Source organism: Centropristis striata, chromosome 2 (genome assembly GCF_030273125.1).
Source record: "Centropristis striata isolate RG_2023a ecotype Rhode Island chromosome 2, C.striata_1.0, whole genome shotgun sequence".
NCBI classification, from domain to species: domain Eukaryota; kingdom Metazoa; phylum Chordata; class Actinopteri; order Perciformes; family Serranidae; genus Centropristis; species Centropristis striata.
In genome coordinates this window covers 30,143,822-30,166,091 of record NC_081518.1, presented here as the reverse complement: position 1 = coordinate 30,166,091, position 22,270 = coordinate 30,143,822, and the positions used below count along the sequence as shown (strand labels likewise).

General features: G+C 41.3%; 2 protein-coding genes across 3 annotated transcripts; one reads left to right on the top strand and one right to left on the bottom strand.

The window, feature by feature from the left end:
* Positions 1-663: 663 nt before the first annotated feature.
* On the bottom strand, positions 664-5,218 carry cog8 (component of oligomeric golgi complex 8). Its single transcript, XM_059348770.1, has 5 exons — positions 4,755-5,218; positions 4,315-4,522; positions 2,895-3,719; positions 1,681-1,849; positions 664-1,070 (listed from the first exon to the last, which is right to left on the bottom strand). Exons 1-5 carry the CDS (start codon positions 5,081-5,083, stop codon positions 784-786), a joined length of 1,818 nt encoding a protein of 605 aa, XP_059204753.1. The 5' UTR covers positions 5,084-5,218; the 3' UTR covers positions 664-783.
* Positions 4,854-21,998, top strand: katnb1 (katanin p80 (WD repeat containing) subunit B 1). 2 transcript variants are annotated; one of them, XM_059348761.1, is made up of 22 exons: positions 4,854-4,984; positions 5,216-5,290; positions 5,697-5,849; positions 9,601-9,738; positions 10,542-10,672; positions 10,823-10,940; positions 11,460-11,560; positions 11,884-11,925; positions 12,078-12,161; positions 12,545-12,660; positions 13,601-13,672; positions 13,749-13,899; positions 13,977-14,167; positions 15,411-15,559; positions 15,662-15,712; positions 17,509-17,573; positions 17,668-17,904; positions 18,739-18,888; positions 18,977-19,053; positions 19,319-19,393; positions 19,604-19,720; positions 20,578-21,998. In XM_059348761.1, exons 4-22 carry the CDS (start codon positions 9,699-9,701, stop codon positions 20,717-20,719), a joined length of 2,109 nt encoding a protein of 702 aa, XP_059204744.1. In that variant the 5' UTR covers positions 4,854-4,984; positions 5,216-5,290; positions 5,697-5,849; positions 9,601-9,698; the 3' UTR covers positions 20,720-21,998. The 2 variants fall into 2 exon arrangements, with proteins under 2 accessions (XP_059204744.1, XP_059204736.1); XM_059348753.1 differs by having other exon boundaries at positions 17,665-17,904.
* The last annotated feature ends 272 nt before the right edge of the window (positions 21,999-22,270 follow it).

The following is a 22,270-nucleotide window of genomic DNA, read 5'->3' as shown; positions in this document are numbered from 1 at the left end:
CTTGTTGACCCCAAAAGACTTCAGCCTCCGGAGGAACTACTGCCGCTGGTGGCACTTCTTCAGGGTCTTCTCAGTGTTTGCTTCAAACTTAAATTTAGCAAACATAGTTGTTCCGAAGGAAGCGGTACTCGTTCACCAGCTCCACCGACTGCCCGTGGATTTGACATGACACCGCTCTGGCCTGGTCCCCATGCTGTCTGTAGAATGACACCACTAGGAACTAATTAATAAATGTACACTTAGGAGACAATAGGTCCAAATAAAATACTGCCAGATTAAGCTTGTTTAGTGAATATTTACAGTTTTTAAAAGATAGCACTGCCAGAAGCTCTTTGAAGCTGCAGAAACTCCTCACATTTCATTTCTCTTATGCCATCAAAATCTTAAATTACTAGAGAGAAAAGCAAAGCTGCTGGTCTGCTGCTGCCTCCAGCAGTCAGTTTGTGTTACTGTTACTTTGGAGAATCCAAACTTTGAAACAGCAAAAGTCACAATAACCGATGGAGGCAGCAGCTCCTCTGTGTCTGATAAAATGACGGTGGCTCTGAAAAGAAAACAGCTTCAGGTTTCTGACAGTAAACAGGTGAAAATCTTCTACATTCTGTCTATTTACTGACGATAAGTACCTGATAAAATCAAAAGAATCAGAGTCGGGCATCTCAGGATAATTAATGATTTATTTTAATTTATTATTAAAATGTTGACAGATCAATATCCGCCACCAAAGACATTCTTCTCATTCACCAGGCTGTAGAAATATATAAAGTCAGTAAAGTTATTGAATCACTCCAGAGAGAAGTCTTCGTCCTCTTCTGACTTCTCCTCCGTCTGCTCGGACGCTCTGACATCGAGATGCTCCGTGTCCTCTGTGGCATCCTGATCTGTTCCCGCCTCTTTGGGTTCAAACGTCAGACCGCTCAGCTCGGCGCCGAGGTCGAGCTCCGGCTCAGCTGTCACCGCCGGCGTCACCGTCTCTCTCTGCGGAAGGATAAAGTCCAGCGGCTGCAGGACGGCGGCGAGGTCGATGCAGCCCAGACTGCCGTACCGCTGCAGCTGAGTCACAGGAACACCTGCAGACAGACAGGTTAGAAACTTTATTATTCCAGTCTGACATGTTAATAACAGCTCAACACAAACACACTGACGATGTTCAGTTATTCTCATCAGTCAGGAGGCTGAAACATGTTTATTATGATCAAGGTTCTGGTTTTTATTATTAATATTTCAAATTGAGCATTAGAGAGTTCAGAATGATCAGAATTTGGATTATTGAGCTGCTGAAAAAAGAAAAAAGACTGAAAGAGTAAATCAGTTAATTCTGCCTGAATCTGTTTGCTGTAAATCCAACAACTGACTGTTTGAAATGTTTCTAATCTGGTAGAAACAATGGCTGATGATGAAACAAACAGCAGAAGAAGAGGCCAAATTTAGGCAGGACTTTAAATGAACAGAATGTCTCTGACTCTCTGACAGCTGTTGGTGTTTCTCTTCCATTCATCAGTTTGAATCGGTTAAAAAGGTTTGAATCAGTTTCAATCAGATTAAATTTGTTTAAATCATTGTAAATCAGTTTAAATCAGTTTGAATCAGTTTATTCATTGACTGTTTGAAGAGTTTCTAATCTGGTAGAAATAACGACTCTGATGATGAAAACAAGAAGAAGAAGAGGTTCCTTCTCACCCAGGATGAGGGCGAGCTGGTTCGGGGGGAACAGAAGCTGCAGGCAGCGGTTCAGGAACGGCAGCAGATCTTCAGCGTACGAGCAGCAGAACTGGACGAAGAGCTCCTTCTCTCTGCTGCTGAACGCCGACTCCTCGGCACGGTGGAACACCAGGATCTGCCGAGTCACCTGACGGGAACAACAACAGTCAAGATAAAAGGTTTTTTTTTTGTATCTTTCAGATCTCCAGACCTGTGAATGTGTGGAAAGCAGTGTTGAAGTACTCAAATTTTTATTGTTGATCATTACTGTGATTTTGCATGAATCCTATTGCTTCGAGTACAACCAATAACATGATTCATATCATTTGAAATCGTTGTCACCGTTAAACGGTTGTACGTTAAGTGCATGTGAGTGACAGAAGAAGATGTTAGCCAACTTGTCTGTAATAAAATTTTGTTACCTGAACCACAAAGATTTTTGTGCACAACTACAAAAAAAGGAAACACAGCAACTTGTAAATTCTTAAAAAGCAACGCTAACGAAGACAGCCGGGACTGGTCTTGGTCTTGACTCGGTCTCGACTACTCAAAGTCTTGGTCTTGTCTCGGTCTTGACCCCTCAAAGTCTTGGTCTTATCTCAGTCTCGACCCCTCAAAGTCTTGGTCTTGACTCGATCTTGACCCCTCAAAGTCTTGGTCTTGACTCAGTCTCGACCCCTCAAAGTCTTGGTCTTGACTCGGTCTCGACCCCTCAAAGTCTTGGTCTTGTCTCGGTCTTGACCCTGCAAAGTCTTGGTCTTATCTCGGTCTCGACCCCTCAAAGTCTTGGTCTTGACTCGGTCTCGACCCCTCAAAGTCTTGGTCTTGACTCGGCCTCGACCCCTCAAAGTCTTGGTCTTGACTCGGTCTCGACCCCTCAAAGTCTTGGTCTTGTCTCGGTCTTGACCCTGCAAAGTCTTGGTCTTATCTCGGTCTCGACCCCTCAAAGTCTTGGTCTTGACTCGGTCTCGACCCCTCAAAGTCTTGGTCTTGACTCGGTCTCGACCCCTCAAAGTCTTGGTCTTGACTCAGTCTCAATACACCATTGTCTTGGTGTTTACAGTGTTGTGGTCTTGACTACAACACTGATGGAAAGTGCCTGAAAGTCTCGTTCTGTGGGACACGCAGCAGACGAACCTGAAACACTGAAACACCTCTCACTGACAGGACGGAAGAGACAGGAAGCTGCTCACCATCTTCAGGCCGTCCTGCAGGCAGGCGGTTACGTCCTGCGCCAGCCCGACGGGGCAGCAGAGCCGCAGGTCATTGAAGGCCGTCAGCAGGTTGTTGAGGAAGCAGGCGAGCGGCTGGAAGTCGAGCAGCGCCATGGGCGGCTGCAGCGTGCCGGGCTGCGTGCCGGGCGCTGGCGGTGGGATGGTCCCGCCGAGCACGGAGGGCAGGGCGATCAGCGTGTACAGGTTCATGTCCTCCTGGAACTTGTCCACCGCCTCCTGCACCGCCCTGCGGAACGCCTCCGCCGCCACTCGCTGGAACATCGGTGCCAGCTGCCCGCGGAAGTCGGCGCCGACCCGGCTGAAGGACAGGCCAAAGTACATGCACTGGCCCAGCAGCGAGTCCAGCCGGCCACCCACGCCACGCTGCAGGTCGCGCTCCAGCGTCTCCAGGAACTCCGCCACCTTCTGCACCACCCAGCCGTGGAAGATGGCGGCCTCATTGACCACCGCCTGGCCGCTGGCGGGCGCCACCAGCGGGTCCTCGTCAGAGAAGATGGCTCTGTACTGGGTGACGATGTCGAACAGATGCACGCGGCACGCCTCGATGGTTTTGGTGATGTGGAAGTAGGGGTCGTCCTCGGGGATGGCAGCGAGGATGGAGTGCAGCCACGTGCCCCGCGCCTGCAGGAACTTCACCCGGAGCTCCGCCTCCGTGAACACGTCCATCCTGCGCAGGTAGCCAATCACACGCAGGCAGACAGGCAGCTGAGAGTTGCTGCGCAGCTGCTGCAGCAGCTGGTTGAGCATCAGCTGCGTCGACTGACGGACCTCACGCACGATCCCCTGAGAGACACAGGAACTGTTAATCTGATGATAGTAGCATCAATCAATCAGTCAGACTTTATTTGTAGAGCACTTTTCATACAAGAGAAATGTAACACAAAGTGCTTCACATTAAAAAAAGAAAAAAAAGGACAGATAATGATAATAATGATGATAATGATAACGACAATAATAATAAAACATAGAAACAAGCAAACACCCATCCCTTTATAAACAAAGCACAAACTGAGGAAGCTCCATCTCAACGTCGAGCGGTGAGGAAACACTGGAGGAAGCTTAGAAATGAATAAGATAAAATAAATAAAAATAAAGTAGGTAAGATAAGATAAAATAAAAACAAAAGTAAATAATAATAATAATAATAAATAATTAAAAAGTCTCCTCAAAGTCTTGGTCTTGTCTTGGCCTCGATTCACCGTGGTCTTGGTATTTACTTGGTCTCGGTCTTGGTTTAGGTGGTCTTGACTATAACACTGGTGGAAAGTGTCTGAAAGTCTTGTTCTGTCAGACCAGCAGCTGAAGATCTTTAGTGTGTGGAGCCGGCTCGCTGCGTTCAGACCTGAGTCTTGAGACCTCTGAGTGGTATGGGACTCACCTGGATGACAGGCAGCGTGGAGTGCTTCTTCTCCAGCCTCTTGACATATGCTGCCAGCTCCAGCGCCTCCTCGTAGTACCCGTTCCTGACGCAGGTGTCCATCAGCTGCGGGATCTCCAGGATCTCCAGGATCTCCGTGTGACGGTTCAGCGTCAGGCTGTTCATCCGCCGGCTCGCTCCAATCTCCTCCGCCTCCTTCATGAAGACTCTGAGACACAGACAGGCAGACAGACAGACCGACCGACCGACAGGCAGACAGACAGGCAGGCAAGAGGAGGTTCTTTATTATTTACATGTCATTAATTTATCTGTACATGTCAGTTTATGGAATTAATTCTACTTGATTAATAACGCTGCGGACACAGTATAATAGATGGTATGTATAGAATGTAAGGAACATTTTTAATGTCACGTATTTCAACAGTGTGTTCCTCTCCTACCTGCACCTCTCCCTGAACCGGGGCAGCTTGTCCAGAACCCGGACCACGCTGCTCTCGACGCGGCCGAAGTCCCGGTACGTGGTCTCGGTGCAGTCCGCGGTCCGGATGAAGGTCTGGTAGTTGGAGAAGGCCAGCTCCCGGGTCTGCTGCAGGATCTGGGCCCGCTCCTCAGCCAGCCGCTCCGGCTCCCGGAGCAGCGTGTCCAGGCTGAAGGAGCTGAGCTCGGACAGGTAGGCCGTGAAGTCCGGGTTCTCCCTCCAGCTGTCCGGGAAGCTGTCCTTAAAAATGGACGCCAGGATGCTCTCGTCCTCCACGTCCACCGCCGCCATGCTGATATCTGAATATATATAACTCTTTAAACATGAACTGAACAGTAAATTAAACACATTTACTATAAAACTACAGACGGAACGACCAGTGTTGACAACAACTTCCTGCTTCTTCTTCTTTTTGTTTGACAGACAGCTTCAGGTGCGTCTCCGCCCCCTGCAGGCCGCAGAGTGAACTACAACAACACCACCACCACAGTATTACAGGTGCATCTCAATCAATAGTCAATAGTCTCTGCAGACCCTAAAAAGAGAGTGCTTAGATAATGAAAAATAAAAAATTTCAACCGTTTTACAGACATAAACAAGGCCAAAACCTAATAATTGACAAAAATACATTTAAGATGTTCTGCGCTAGATGAACTTAATTTATGTCCAATAAATCTCTAAATATTATGCAATAGACTAGCCTGGTATCAATGTAGTGATATAAACACACGTGATATATAATATGAATAATAAAGGAAAAACGTGTGTGTAGGTGCATTCCATGATATACATAAATTCATACAAAATTAACTTTTTGCATAAAGTAAACTAAATTACTAATTACTAATAAATATATAGATATATTTACTAATGTACAAAAGTTATTTTTTTATTAAATCCGTAGACGTCACCGGAAGTGGGCGGGGCGTCTCAGTTGCTAAGCTGCAGCGGAGCAGCAACCGGACTGTCAACAGGTTCCTCTGCTAGCTGCTGACGGATTCTCCGGTTAACGGCCCCGCCGAGCCTTCAGGGGACTAACGGACACCGACACCGCCAGGTAAACCCACCGGGAGAGACGGACGGGTTTTGTGTCCTGAACACAACCAGCCGAGCCGTAATCAGCTAACTGCTAATTAGCTGCTCTCGAGTTAACCAACTAGTTAGCAGTTAGCTACAGTTAGCTCACAGCCCGTCTCACTAAACAACGATACAGCTAACAGCTAAGCTAGTTAATATAACAGTTAGTTAATATAACAGTTAGTTAGTCAATATAACAGTTAATTTATGAAACAGTTAATTAATATAACAGTTAGTTAGTAGATATAACAGTTAATTTATGAAACAGTTAGTTAATATAACAGTTATTTTATGAAACAGCTAGTTGGATAATAAAACAGTTAGTTTATGAAACAGTTAGTTAGTTAATAGAACAGTTAATATAGTTAGTTTATAAAACAGTAAGTTAATATAACAGTAAGTTAATACAACGGTTAATTTATGAAACAGTTAATAGAACAGTTAATATAGTTAGTCTGTAAATCAGTTAGGTTATGAAACAGTAATTCAGTTTATAAAACAGTTAATAGAACAGTTAGTTAGTTAGGTAATAGAACAGTTAGTTAATATAACAGTTAGTTAGTTAGTTTATAAAACAGTTAATAGAACAGTTAGTTAGTTAGGTAATAGAACAGTTAGTTAATATAACAGTTAGTTAGTTAGTTTATAAAACAGTTAGTTTATGAAACAGTTTAGTTAATATTACAGTTAGTTAGTTTATAAAACAGTTTAGTTGATACAACAGTTAGTTAGTTTATAAAACGGTAAGTTAATATAACAGTTAGTTAATATAGTTAGTTTATACAACAGTTGGTTTATACAACAGTTAGTAAGTTAATAAAACAGTAATTTAGTTTATAAAATACTAAGTTAGTTAATATAACAGGTAGTTAGTTAATATAACAGCTTGTTAGTTTATACAACAGCTTACTAGTTAATATAACAGCTAATTAGTTAATATAACAGTCGGTTGATATAACAGTTAATATAGTTAGTTTATACAACAGTTAGTTAATAAAACAGTTATTTAATTTATGAAACAGTTAGTTAGTTAATATAACAGGTAGATAGTTTATAAAACAGTAAGTTAGTTCATGAAACAGCTTGCTAGTTTATAAAACAGCTCACTAGTTAATACAACAGTTAATTAGTTAATATAGTTGTTTACTTAATATAACAGTTTCCATACTATATTGACAATAAGGGGGTTTCTCAGCAGTACAACACTCACTGAGAAAATAAGTTCAAACAGAAATCTCCAAAATGTCAATAGTTTTAAAACGAAATCATAGCATGGACTTTTCTATGGTGTTACTCAAGGCTTTGGTTTACTAATTTGCTATTTTGGAGGATTTTTTTATTAAATTCCCAGTGGCCAAAAGGGTTACATTTGCAACTAATCTGTGTAACAAACAGTATCGATCCAAAGAAACAGCTGCAGCCAATGAGACCTAACGGAGCATTGGGGTGGCCTTTATATAATGTTAGTTAGTTAATACAATAGTTAGTTAATTAATTCATTAATAAAACAATAAGTTAGTTTATAAAGCAGCTTCTCTTTAGTTTAATTTATACCTTTTATTTGATTATTAACTGATCTGTTGTGTGAAGTGAAGCTTGATTAATTAGTTTGAGTTTTTGAGAATACTATTAGTTAACTTGAGCTTGATTTAGCCTTAAATTAACACTAGCGTTTAACTTTATTTTGGATTTAGTACATCAAGAATATAGAAAAAATGACACAGTGAACAATAAAAGTAGCATGTTATTGAAAACTAAGGTAAAAAAAGATATATAATTTTTAACAAAACAACACACAAAATCTGTTGTGTAAAAAGTCCTGATTAATTAGTTGATTAAGCTTTTTAGAATACTATCAACTTACTTACTTTTTCCTTTTTTTATTTAATGTAAGAAGAATATAGAAACAAACAATACAAGTCCCATTATATTGAAACTTAAGAAGGAAAACATATATTTATTTATTTATTTATTTTTAAACAAAAATCTGTAAAACAGTGAGATAAAGAGAAGAAAAGCCAGGGCTGCAGTTTATAATTATACCTATATAAGTCTTTCTAGTAATTTTAGAGCCCAACTGTTAAAACATATACTGGTTTGAGAGAGGAAACACACACACACACACACACACACACACACACACACACACATTCTGATATTGTGCATTTTTTACCTGGACTGAAAAAATATTGTGCAGCGATATTAAAATGCAAAGTTCTTAAGGCTGCCTTCTTAAATTAATATTTAACATCTTTTTAAAAAGAAAACCAAGAATAAGCATAAAACAAAGTAAAGATGGAAATGTTGTGTTGCAGTTTTTATGCCAACCAATATTACAACTGAGCCTCATGTAGATGGCATCAATGAATTACTTTTAATTTATTAATTGCTTCCTCATGGATGATATTCAGTCTGCAGGAATTAGAAGCTTAAATAAAAAGGATTTTGGTCGCAGCGTCTCCAGTTTGTCGTTATCTTCTTACAGGCTCCACACTGAGTCTGATCTGGTCTCTGAGCCGCTCAGAGGAAACACTGCTGCTGTTTCATCTGTATTCAGTTTATTGCAAATCACACAAACTCCACCCTCCTCCACTCCAGCCCTCCTGACCGTAGAGCCCTTTAGGGGAGGGCCACGGTATTTAGAGGGACACGGCAGGTCAACAGTATATGGTGTTCATGATCTGAAAACTGGAACCTGCAGCTCGGCACTGTGTGTTGACATGTTCTGCTCACAAATCTCTAACAAACATTAATACAAATTTGACATATTAACAAATAAGGCTGGGCGATAAATCGATATAAAAAAATATTGATATATTTTTAAATGTGATATGGATTTAGACCATATCACATATATTGCTAAAGTAAAAAAAAAAATCTTTCTTTTTATATAAATGCTGCCCTTACTAGGGTTTGTCATATTGAGTTTTTTACAATGTTCGTTATTCTTTTGTCATTTAAACATATTTATTTCAGAAAAAAGATTGGCCTCTTTAATCTCATAAGATATTTTTTTTATTTAAATGTGCACTTTACAGAGCTTTCATTTTAAATATACTGTTATACAGTATTTATGTTCACTTAAATAAATGGTTTCAATTTAACTACTTGACATGTTTGGCTTTGACTGAAAATTTGCTCTCACCTTGTGATAAAATAAATAAAATAAAAATATCGGGATATATATCGTCTATTGATATTCAGCCTTAAAATATCAGATATGTTTATTTAAGTGTATATAATACTGTATAATAACAGGAGAACCTTTTAAAAAAAATCAAAGCTCCATAAAGTGCACACTTGCATATGAACACTTGCCTATGAAATAAAATAGGCCAATCTTTTTCAGAAATAAATATATTTATATGAGAAAAGAATAACGAACATTTCAAAAGAACAAAATATGACAAACCCTAGAAAGGGCAGCAATTATATATAAAGAAAGAAAAAAAAACTATAATGATATATGCGATATCTTTTATATTGATATATATCACCCTGCCCTAAGTGGGAAGCGTTTTATGTTTTGTAGCATCAGTCAGCAGCTGAACAGTAGAAATCCCATCATATTCATAAATCCTGGTTTCTTCTGAGCTGATGAACCTTTGAGGAGGTCTCCAGCTTAAATAAAATGTAGTTTTCAGGGGATGTAGTTTGTGTATGTTTTTGAAATGTGTCGTGACAGTGAGAGTGTTCCAGGTTTCTGTCACATGGCTGTGTGTGTCGTGCAGGTGCAGGACGCTGCGTGCAGACGGAGACGAGACGCTGATGTCTGAACTTACTGATCCTCACTGAACAACCGTCTGCAGTGAAACAAAGCGTGACCAGCATGGCTGCAGCTAACACCACCAAGATCTCATGGAGACTGCGTGAGTTTAGTCACACACACACTCTGATCCACACCTGTTCTCCTTTTTAGTCCAGCATTAATAGATTCACCACCTCATCACTTTTACAGGGTTCATATAAAGCCTGGAATACTTTTGAAAATGCTTAATTTAAACCATTTTGTTTATAAAGTTTGGAATATGCTTGAATTTGAATAAACTTCTTGAAAAATGCTTCATTTTCAACCCAATGTGATGTTTCATCTTTACAGTCACTGATGTAGAAAAAAAATATTTTTAATATTTGAAATCAAACGATCTTGTCGTCATATTTGTTCCTTTGTTGCCTGCTGGAGTCTCACAGCAGAGCAGCCAATTGCTTAACTCATTATGATCAAAACAAACATGTACACTCAGTTAATATGAATAGATGGTAAAATGTCAATTTACATTGATTGCCGCAGATATAAATTCATGAAAATGTTATCATTTAAAGTAATAATTTAGATGAGATGAAACATTTTTGCTTTAGGTACCATGAAAGTGCTTGGAAAGTGCTAAGAAGTTGCTCTGATAAAACCTTTATGAACCCAGACTCTAATTTAAAAGTTTGAAATTCTCAAAATCTTTTTGAGCTATACAATAATGAATAAAATGTAAAAGCTAAACATGACTGTAGTGAGCCACAAAGGGTTATGTATTCTCGTTAGGGCTAGGGATGAGGATTTACTTTTTAATCCTGCAGGTTCACACAAAGTACACAAATAAGGATGTAAATAACAGCACAGCGTCACATAGCGCTCCCAGTCTGAGTCTGTCCCTGCTGTGTTGTTGTTGTTGTTTAGAGGAGTTCGAGGCTCACTCCAGCAGCGTCTCCTGCTCAGCTCTGGCCAAAAGCTCGGGCCGCCTGCTGGCTACAGGAGGGGAGGACTGCAGGGTCAACATCTGGGCCGTCAGCAAGGCCAACTGCATCATGGTGAGACACCTTTAATACAAGATCACCTCAAAGAACATAGCTCACACTCACTGCACACAACAGATTTACAGCTGACTGTGTGTGTGTGTGTGTGTGTGTGTGTGTGTGTGTGTGTGTGTGTGTGTGTGTGTGTGTGTGTGTGTGTCTCAGAGTCTGACTGGTCACAAGAACCCAGTGGAGTGTGTCCAGTTCAACACGTCGGAGGAGCAGGTGGTCGCTGGCTCCCAGTCCGGATCGATACGAGTCTGGGACCTGGAGGCTGCAAAGAGTGAGGCCCAGTTTGTGTCTGAAGCCTCAACAGCTGTTCTGTTTGGTTTCTTTGGTTTTCTTTTATTAATATCAGGTGTTTTTCACATAATCACCATCAGTACTAGGGCTGGGCGATGTGGACCAAAAGTAATATGTGTATATATATAAATATATATACAATACATACACATGACGTGCCCCACTCCTCATACATCCTCCACCAAAACACATCCTCTATCCAATCTGGCGGTCTATTTAAGATGAGAGTAATCCTCAGCTCTCCCTCTGCCTGTCAATGCTGCTAAAGAACACTACAAAATAGCTAAATATGACAAACCCTAGTAAGGGCAGCATTTATATATAAAAACTATATCGACATATGTGATATGGTCTAATTCCTTATCACATTTAAAAATATATTGATATATCGATATATCTTTTATATCGCTATATCGCCCAGCCCTAATCTGTACTTCACTGCAAAGTGCAGAGATGTGTTGAGTTTGTGACTAATAAAAACCTTCTGTCTGTCCAACAGTTTTAAGGACTCTGATGGGACACAAAGCCAACATCACCAGTCTGGGCTTCCACCCGTTTGGAGAGTTCCTCGCCTCCAGCTCCATGGACACAAACATCAAGGTGTGTGAGTGTGTGTGTGTCTTTGAGAGGACCATTTTGAGTTTTAAGGCGTCTTCAAAGTAGGCCTGTCACGATAATTACTCAAGAGGTAATAAATATTGTTTTCTTCTTTAGAAATAATTAAGTAAAAATCTTGTTAGGTTTTCATCGTTAAACATTAAAATTCTGTGTGAACTCATGACCAAAACAAAAGTATACAGATGTGAAAATGAATCAAATGAGGGTTCCAAGTTACAAGAGCAGAATTATAAATGCGTGTTTGTTCTGCATTAATGAAATGTGTCTTCTCATTGTAACATGTGAACTCCTCGTCCTCCTGTCAGCTGTGGGATGTGCGGAGGAAAGGATACGTGTTCAGGTACAAGGTAAGAAACCTGCTCAGAATCTCTTCACACTGTTAAAAGTGAAAACAGTCGAATCAAATGTGTATTTCAGAATAAAAGGTGTGTGTGTGTGTGTGTGTGTGTGTGTGTGTGTGTGTGTGTGTGTGTGTGTGTGTGTGTGTGTGTGTGTTCAGGGACACACTCAGGCTGTGAGGAGTCTGGCATTCAGTCCAGACGGGAAGTGGTTAGCTTCAGCCAGCGACGACTGCACCGTCAAGGTACGACTGACTCACCTGACCAAAAAAATTGTTGTTAATAATTTTTTTCTACATATCCTAAAACCAATCTAATGGCATGGGGTCCTTTTTGGTCCCTGAGGACCATGGGTGCTATAAAAATGTCTAAAGCACGTAAAAATGTATGAAGAAAGTTGAAATTTATTTTATCTATAAAGGATACAAAGGGGCACATATGCTGAAAATATCAAGCAATTCTATGAACACACACACACACACACACACATTGACACACTCACCAGAGCACTGAATTTGAATTTGGATTAATCTGCTGCTGAATAATAATTAATGTATGACTCCTTGTTCCCGTGTGTGTGTGTGTGTGTGTGTGTGTGTGTGTGTGTGTGTGTCTGTGTGTGTGTCAGCTGTGGGACCTGACTCAGGGGAAGACTATCACAGAGTTTAAATCTCACACTGCAGCCGTCAACATCGTCCAGTTTCACCCCAACGAGTACCTGCTGGCCTCGGGCAGCTCCGACAGGTACCGACAGGACCATCACCTAACACCACAGGGTCACACAGAGAAGTTCTCCATGTCGATGCTGTTTTATCATGAAGCTGGAGATCATTTTCAGTGATTCAGAACAACCTCCCAAAACCTGAAAAACTGCTCAGAATGTTTCCTAAACCTTTCATTTCTCAGTCTCTGATGCAGTTAGAGACATGGAATAAAAACCATCTGAAAGCTTATACCACTGGCTTTATCCATAGAGCATTTCCTTTACCCTAAAGCACATTTACATTATTTAAAACATAAAAAAACAATAATAATGAGAAATGTATTACACTGTGGCACAGAAAGGAAGAAGTGACAGCCATAACACACAGCGTGTTTGGGGCAATCTTGTCACTGTTCAGCTTTTTATTTTCAACAACAACACAACACAACACAACACAACACAACAACAACAGCACAACAACTACACAACAGCAACACAAAACAACAACTACAGAACTGCGCAGCAACACAACAACAACTACACAACAACAACAACAACAACAACAACAACAACAACACAACAACTGCACAAAAAAACCCAACAGAAAACACACCAAAAAAAAGTTTATTTTTTTCTTGTTTAGTTTTTCTTCCACAGGTGTATATCGGCAAATTCTGGTGCATTTCATGTTGTAAAAACAATAAAAACAACAAGATCATCCAAAACATGCAGGAGTTGCATCCAGTTTAAATAGGTTCAACTGTCCCACTATTATTATTATTATGGCCACGGGTCAATCACACCGAGCACTGGTCCCATACAGCAATAGTTTCTTCTTATTATTATTATTGACGTGTTTTTGACTCTGTGTGTGTGTGTGTGTGTGTGTGTGTGTGTGTGTGTGTGTGTGTGTGTGTGTGTGTGTGTGTGTGTGTGTGTGTGTGTGTGTGTGTGTGTGTGTGTGTGTGTGTGTGTGTGTAGGACCATCAAGCTGTGGGATCTGGAGAAGTTCTCTATGATCGGCTCGTTGGAGGGAGACACGACTCCAGTCAGGTAAGTTTACCTACCTCTGACCTCTGACCCATGACCTCTGACCTCTGACCCCTGATCCCTGACCCCTGTGGTCCAGGTGTGTGTTTTTCAGCTCAGACGGCAGCTGTCTGTACAGCGGCTCCACAGACTCTCTGCGTGTGTTCGGCTGGGAGCCGAACCGCTGCTTTGACGTGGTTCCTGTGGGCTGGGGGAAGGTCTCCGACCTCGCCGTCTGCAACCAGCAGCTGGTGAGTCGCCACTGTAACCATGGCAACACTCTGACTTTATAGGTCCTGAAGCTCATCTGTCTCTCCTCTGTCGGCAGATTGGCGTGTCCCACCAGCTCTCCAGCGTCTCCTCCTATGTCGTCGACCTGAAGCGTGTGAAGAAAAGCGGTGGCGCCATGATCCAGGGCATCATCAAGGACAACCAGCCGCTCACAGAGCCCAAAGACCCCAAAGGAGCCGCGCTACGCCGGAACTACGACAGACCCACAACCACCTGCAGCTCACAGAGGTAACACAACTACACAACAACGACACAACAACCACCTGCAGCTCACAGAGGTAACACAACTACACAACAAAAACTACACAACAACCACGTGCAGCTCACAGACGTAACACAACACAACAACTACACAACAACCACCTGCAGCTCACAGAGGTAACACAACTACACAACAACCACGTGCAGCTCACAGAGGTTCGGTAGTGCAGCAGGAAGACCTGCCAGTAGAGAGTTGCTGTACTCAAAATGCGATAACACAAGGGCCTGAACCAGGAGTTGTGTCGATTGCTGGGTCAGGTAGGGTCTGATCTTCCTGATGTTGTACAGGGAAAATCGACACGATCTGGCAATTGTAGTTACATAACCCTTAATGGTCAGTTGGTCATCAGTCATGACACCCAGGCTCCCTGCAGAGCTGGAGGATCCAAGCTGAAGATTGATAGGCTGATATAAGGTGGGATGGGGTGGGATGACGAGGAGCTCCGTCTTTGAGAGGTTGAGCTGGAGGTGATGTTCCGTCATCCATGTGGAGATGTCCGCAAGGCAAGCAGAGATACGAGCTGAGACTGGGGTCGTTTGGTGGGAAGGACAGGAACAGCTGGGTATAATCGACGTAACAATGTTATGAGAAGCCATGATGGAGGATGATTGTGCCAAGTGAGGTGGTGTAAAGAGAAGAGAAGGGGGCCTAGCACTGATCCTTGAGGCACTCCAGTGGAAAGGTTTTGTAATTTGGATACATCTCCCTTCCAGGATACTTTAAAAGATCTCCCTGCAAGGTAGGACTCGAACCATTGGAGGAACCCTGAAATACCAAGTTCTGCGAGTGTAGAGAGGAGGATATGGTGGTTAACAGTGTCGAAGGCTGCAGAGTGGTCCAGCAGCAAAAGAGCTGATGATTGGCCAGCTGCTGTTACAGACAGGAGTGCAGTCTCAGTAGAGTGACCCTGCTTGAAGCTGGACTTATTTGGATCGTACAGGTTGTTCTCGTAAAGGAACCCGGAGACTTGATTCAAGACTGTGCGCTCCATAAGTTTTGAAAGGAGTGGTAGGAGTGAGACAGGTCTGTAGTTTCCCACCTGGGCCGGGTCCAGCGTTGATCTGATTTACGTTATGATCATTTCTGCATCATTTTTCTAATTTAAACTGCACAATGTGTTAAAATGATTTTTCTTCAGTCTGTAGAATCTGATTTGTAGGACTGTAAATAAATCCTCAGTCTCTCAGTGGCGTGTTGTGATGTCATCAGGGTGAAACAGCGGTCAGACGCTGACAGGCGAAGCCCCGAGGGCGAGAGGCGGAGCCCCAGCGAGGACGAGGCCGACGAGAAGCTGTCGTCAGCAGAAATCCACAACGCAGAAGACTTCAAGGAGATCTTCCAGCCCAAGAACGCCATCTGTAGGTGGCCTGCTGCAGTCACACCTTCACTATAGAGGTCTATAACATGTTGTTGTTTCAGTAGGCTCATCACTCTCCTCTTTCTGACTTCTTCTCCTCCAGCTCGGACTCCTCCCAGAATGTCAGAGCCTTTCCCTGCTCCTCCAGAGGACGGTGAGTTTGTGATGGGTGATATGGGCAACAACAAAAAAAATCTAAATTTTTTATTTTTATTTTCCAATAACGATAATCTGACGATATCCTTTAAAATGTGATTTCTTTACCAAAAATGCTGTTAAAATTCTTCTTGCTTACCAGGATATCTGTGGATGGACACAATATTTCATATCAACAGCTCTTGTTTATTTTCTTTAAACTGAAGCATTCAAGAGACTCCCTGTTAAACTTCAGTGTAGGGCTGGGCGATATGGACCAAAAGTAATTTCCTAATATATTTAGGATGATTATCGATGTACGATATATATTCCGACATTTTTATTGCAAAGTGAGAGCAAACGTTCAGTCAAAGTCAAATATGGCATGTCACAAGTAGTTTTATTGAAACCATTTATTTAAATAAACATAAATACTGTATAACAACAGGAGTACCTTTCTTTTTTAATCAAAGCTCCATAAAGTGCACATTTAAATAAAGAAATATCTTAATTAAAAATAGCCTATGAAATAAAAAAAAAAGGCAGATCTTTTTCTGAAATAAATATATTTATATGAGAAAAACATAATGAACATTACAAAAGAACAAAATATGACAAACCCTAGTAAGGACAGCATTATATAAAAAAAGAAGAAGAAAAAAGAACTATCGATATATGTGATATGGTCTAATTCCATATCACATTAAAAAATATATTGATATATTTTTTATATCGATATATCGCCCAGCCCTACTTCAGCGTAGAGACACTAAATGGGTAAACATGCAGCTTCTCAGTCCTGAGGTAAACTGTGCAGCAAACAAGCATGAGCAAATACGTGGCAGGTTATCATTTATTAATATTGTTAACAAAGTGACTTTCCTGCACCTCTCCTCTACTGTCTATTCACCTTTGTTTTCATTTTGAGATATTATAAATAATCAATGTAAAATTGCACATCATCAAAACAACGTTAACGATATTACTGTAGACAATATATATATACAAAAGCTTTATTGAAAGCTTTATTGACCAAAAAAACAGCAGTGGACGGCGGACGGCTCTTCTCTCTCCGCTGCAGGACGGAGAGATTCATAAGATTCGTCTCTCTTACAGACATCAGGCTGTCTCATTCTAACAGAGCTAACAGACTCACTGAATTTACCCCGGGGGGATAAATAAAGTCATTTTGATTTGATTTGATGTCGCCCACTTCTACGGTGAGTACAGATTACTGAGAAACATCAGGCAGGAGGTCAGCCGTTCATATATTCACATTTCTCCTCTACGTCTCATCATATCCACCAGTTGACTCTGTCTGCGTTCTTCTCTGGGTTTTAAAATCGAAACTCAGTTGCAGAAATCAGTGACATAGGTTACCACAGAAAGCTGTGAACGCTAACTGAGTCTTGAACAATCTGCGGCTGTGGACGCCCTGATAGTCCAGACCTTAGACACAAAATACCACAAACAAAGTTACAGCTTAAATGACTGTTTTTGTCAATGGAGTCTGGTGGTTTTGAAGAGAACATAGATACCAGCTTCAGGTTCTGTCTGTCAGGGCTGTGAAAACAGATAAATATGTAAAGTACAGCTCTTCAATGATAAAATATGTGTTTCTTTGAAAACATAAAGAAGAAGATGCATCAATAAAATAACAAGCAACATAAACCAGAAGAAAAAGAAAAGTATTAACAATTTAACAAAAAGAAATATTAAAAATAGGAACAATATATACAATATAGAACAGAACAGTTGAAATTACAACTGTAACTTTAACACTTTTTCTAACACACTTCCTCCTCTTCCTGTCAGACCCTGTGTTGGCGATCGGCCGCCAGCTGAAGGACATGGTCGCTCCCTTTCCTGAAAAACTGCCGGTCGGTGAATGCATCATCATCATCATCATCATCATCAATCTGTCTCTGTGTTTGTGAGACTTTAAAGTGTTTCTAATGTGTTCGGCTGCAGAAGGCTCCTCCCCTGGCCTCCTCCACACCGGTGCAGAGGGTGGAGCCTACAGTCGTCTCCTGTGCGAAGCGTGCAGCGCCCTCGGCCATCGACCCGCTGTCCTCCAGCCCCCCTGCCTCAGGCCCCCCCCCTGCTCCTCCTCAGCCTCCTGTTTTGACGGCAAAGTCTAAACCGCAACCTAAAGTCATCCTCAGCACCAGAAACGAGCCCATCGGACTGAATGTGGCCGACTTCCTGCCTGTGAGTTTATATAAAAGCCTGAAATATCATAATGTTAAACCTCTGAACCGTCCTGCTGGGTTTTCTTTAAACAGTCGCCAAACATCCTCCGTTTATTGTAGAACAGAAACAGATTAAACAGACATTATCGTCAGAGTTTGAACTTTCCGACAGTCCTTGAACGGATCATCAGTTATGAATGTTTCTGTTCTAAAAAGTGAACAAAACTTGTGTTAAATGTTGATATTTGAGTCAGAATCTCTTTATTTATTTTTGTCATTTAAAATGAAGCTTTTGCACTAACCAGATCCTGTTAAAAACATTAAATTCTGCACCTCAGAGACACTGTGAAGACATGATTGATTCTGCTGAGACCAACGGTCACGTGACAAATATTCACTGAACATCTGTTTACACAGCAGAGAAGAGAGGACAGGACAGGAGAGGCTGTTTACATAGAGCGGAGAGGAAAGGACAGGAGAGACGGTTTACACAGAGCAGTGAGGAGAGGACAGGAGAGGCTTGAAACATGACAATACTTCAATATGTGGAGAAAACTGGTTTTACAACATTCAGGACACGTGGAAAAGTGTATACATAGATTACACTTAATTAATAAAAATTAAAAAAAAATTCAAATCAGAGAAATTCAACTTTTTCTGATTTCTGTCATTCTAACTGGTTTGCAAATTTTTTACCTTCCAAACCCTTGAACAAGTTGATGTCTGAAGATCAATGAAGAGCTGCTGATTCATCACTAAATCAAACTCGGCTTCATAAACATGTTAATTGTTTTCGGAGTCTTATTGTCGGATGAATAAACACCGACTCAGAGCATGTTTGTTTGTTCGCCAGTCGTCTCCCAACAACCGTGCGGGCGCTCTGATCGACGAGGAGGCTCTGTCCCAGCTGAAGAAAGGTCACGACACCATGTGTGTGATGCTGCGCAGCCGACACAAGAACCTGGAGACGGTCCACGTGGTGTGGGCCCGCGAGGACATCAAGGTGAGCCCGGCCGCCTGGTCGCCACCTCCTCCTCCTGCTGTAATCAACAAGCATCCTCACTGCCTGACTCCTGCCTGTCTCTTTGCAGAGTGCTCTGGACGCCGCCGTCTCCATGAACGACCTGTCCATCGTGGTGGACATCCTCAACATCATCAACCTTCAGCCGTCAGTCTGCAGATCATATTACTTCTTATTTTGTTATCTGTCATTAAGAATTTATGAGTAAATTGCACTCATGAAACTGTCTGAATGAGTTAATTGGTTCTTTCAGTTTTTTTATCAGGCTGGTTGTTAAAACATCAGAAACACTGTCCAGTTTTTAACAGATAATTATTGTGTTCCAGCTGCCTGAGCTCATGTTTTAAACTCTGATTCTGACCTTAATGCATCTCTTAACGTCTATACGATTATAATAATAATTCTGTTTCAGCTCTCTGTGGAAACTGGACCTGTGTACAACCATCCTCCCTCAGATCGACCAGCTGCTGCAGAGCAAATATGAAAGGTGACTCACTTAAACATTAACTATTTATTGTTTATTGTTATTTGTCTATTGTTGTTGTACTATTTATTGTTCTATCTATAAAATGTGAGAAAAAGCTGAAGGTGATGAGTTCAAGACTGCCAATTAATCAGCTAAACGTTTTCTGTTAATCAAATGTTAATCAGAGCACAGCTTCAAAATGTTAACTCTGTGTGCGTGTGCGTGTCTCAGCTACATTCAGACTGGCTGCACGTCTCTGAAGCTCATCATGAAACATTTCTGGATGCTGATCTCCGACACGCTGAAGGCCACGCCGTCTGTCGGAGTGGACATCACAAGAGAGGAGAGGTGAGTCTCTTATAGGTTTCATCATTATTGGGTTGATTTTCATTTGTTCCACACATTTTGAATTTTACAATTTTTGACCCCGTGAGAATGAATGAAAACTCCTTGGTTTCAGAAAGTTTTAACATTTAGTAGATTTGTGTAATTTTATAGCAACACTTGTGTTGTGTTGCTGCTTATTGTGAATCTAGTGTGTCAGCCATCCATACTCTGAATGCTCTAGGTCTCTAGTTTGTGTTGTAAAGTTTCATGAGGCTGTGATTATCCTAGAGGTCACAGCAGTTCATTTTATACACTGAGCTCAAGTTGCACTCACTAACATCATCACACATGAAGAATATTGGGCTCATTGAGTCCACAAGAGTCTCAGCTTTCCAGTCAGACCCCATTCATGCAGCTCACAGACTCTTTAGGGACCCCAGGATGCACAAAGATTCACACACAAGAAGACACAACAACACATTTGACTCCCTTTCTCCTGGAACGTTATTGTGGTTGGTACTAATGAATTAGAGGACCCAGAATGGAGCCCTGCGGAACTCCACATGTCATTTTTGCTCGCTATCTTCATGAGAAAACCTGTATCGTTTCTACAGCAAACTACATTTGATTTGCGTAAGTGGGCATGTCTGTAAAGAGGAGACTTGTGGGTATGAATAGAACACATTTTTATTCAGATATATTGAGGTCAGAGGTCATCAGTCTCAGCTTTCCAGTCAGACCCAATTTATGCAGCTCACAGACTGTTTAGGGACTCCAGGATGCACAAAGACTCACACACAAAGAGGACACAACACAATTACTGTGTTCATTGAATTATTGAATGTTCTCCATTATTGACACTGTTTGTGTTTCCTCAGACACCACAAGTGCAGAGTCTGCTGCAAGCAGCTGAAGAACCTGAGCAACATGGTGAAGAACAAGGCGGGGCAGGTCGGCCGACACGGCAGCGCCTTCAAAGAGCTGCAGCTGCTGATGGCGCCGCTGGACGACTCGCTCTGAGCCGCCATCATCACAGGACGAGTCAGCTGATCTGACGGACAGACAGACTGGTGAAAGATTTTTGCACTTTGTGTGTCGCTGTGACACGAACCCTCCGGAGGAAGAACTTTGTGAATAAAAGTGTTATTTAAAGACTAAAAGAACACGGACACACTAAGGAAATCAGAGAAGAAGAACGTGTCGGCTGGACTCAGGGAGGAAACACTCGGTGAGGTGCTGTCAGGTTTCCTCTCTGAGGGAGAAAAAGACGCTCAGGATGCTGCAGACAGACGTCGTCTTACCTGCTGTCAATATCAAAGAACAATCAACTGACTGAGTTTAAAGGAAGAGTTTAACATGAAGCAGTTAAAGACTGGAAACCCACCTATCAGCACTTCTAAAGCTCAGTAATTACATAAACATAATCGTTCTCTACAATCCTTAAAACACATTTATATTATTTACAAAGACACAAGAGAAAGAAAATCAACGAAAAGTCCTGCAAAACAAGCGCAACATATCTCAGGACATTCAGCTAACTAGTCAAATTTGCATATGTATTCAATAAATAAACACAAAATTTAACCAAAACCCAAAAATAAACCAATAAATCTGTATTCAGTCCCCAAAAGTAAAATCCTGGTGTAGAATACAAAGAGTTAGACAGTCAGAGCTGTGGATGGTGTTATGTTATATATTATACCTAAATAATCTGTTGTTAATGCAGATTAAACAAACAGAATACAAACATGATCATCTGAAGCTTCAGAGCTGCTGGAAAGTGGATTTTGTTTCCTTTCAATCAAGTTTATAAAACTAGATAAATGTCACTTTGGACAAATCCCAGTCAACACAACAAGCCTGAATGTGTTTATTGAGACTTGGATGTTCATGTGAGGTAAAAGCCTCTTTCACACCTGAAGCGGTTTCCAGTCTTTATGCTAAGCTAACAGCTAACAAACACGCACTTTTCCCAACATGTCAAACTTTTCCTTTAACGCTGCCAAGAAGCTCTGGTGTGGAGATCTTTAAGAACAGACGTGTTGAGGGGGAGCGCCTCATTCTTGTGCCTCTTCTCACCTGAAACAGACGATCTCTGGTGGCTGACAAACGTAAGCAAACTTAAACTAAAGTCAGAAACTGTGAGGTCAGCGGACAGCTGCAGAAACACACTGAGTCCATCATAGATTTTTTTGATGTTGAAATATTTTCACTGTTTCTATTTTTCAGACAATTAGGTTCTGCATTTTAAATGGGACATTCTGTTTATTTAAATAAAGATGTACACATCTGGATTAAAGAGTCGTTTTTCTAGCACCAGGTTGGAGCAGAGAGGAAGGAGGTTGTTTTCAAAGCTATCATTAAAAAAACATCTTTTTGTATTTAGTTCAATATGAAAAAAAAAAAGTTTGTCGTCAGAATTTCATGAAAGCATGAAAATGTTAATGAAAATTGAAATCCCTAAAAATCCTTCAAATGTGTTAATTATAGTCTGGTGATACATGTGGTATTATAGTTTGTCATAAAAATATTGAGAAAAAAAACCCCATATTGGACATTCAAAAATGCCCC

Coding starts and splice junctions, on each gene's coding strand:
- cog8 (XM_059348770.1), bottom strand. CDS start 5,083: ATGGCGGCGGTGGACGTGGAGGACGAGAGCATCCTGGCGTCCATTTTT. Junction 3,720..4,314: donor CCACGCTGCCTGTCATCCAG/GTGAGTCCCATA, acceptor TGTGTCTCTCAG/GGGATCGTGCGTGAGGTCCG. Junction 1,071..1,680: donor CCAGCTCGCCCTCATCCTGG/GTGAGAAGGAAC, acceptor GTCTGTCTGCAG/GTGTTCCTGTGACTCAGCTG.
- katnb1 (XM_059348753.1), top strand. CDS start 9,699: ATGGCTGCAGCTAACACCACCAAGATCTCATGGAGACTGC. Junction 15,713..17,508: donor CCCTGCTCCTCCAGAGGACG/GTGAGTTTGTGA, acceptor TCTTCCTGTCAG/ACCCTGTGTTGGCGATCGGC. Junction 19,394..19,603: donor CTGCAGAGCAAATATGAAAG/GTGACTCACTTA, acceptor TGCGTGTCTCAG/CTACATTCAGACTGGCTGCA.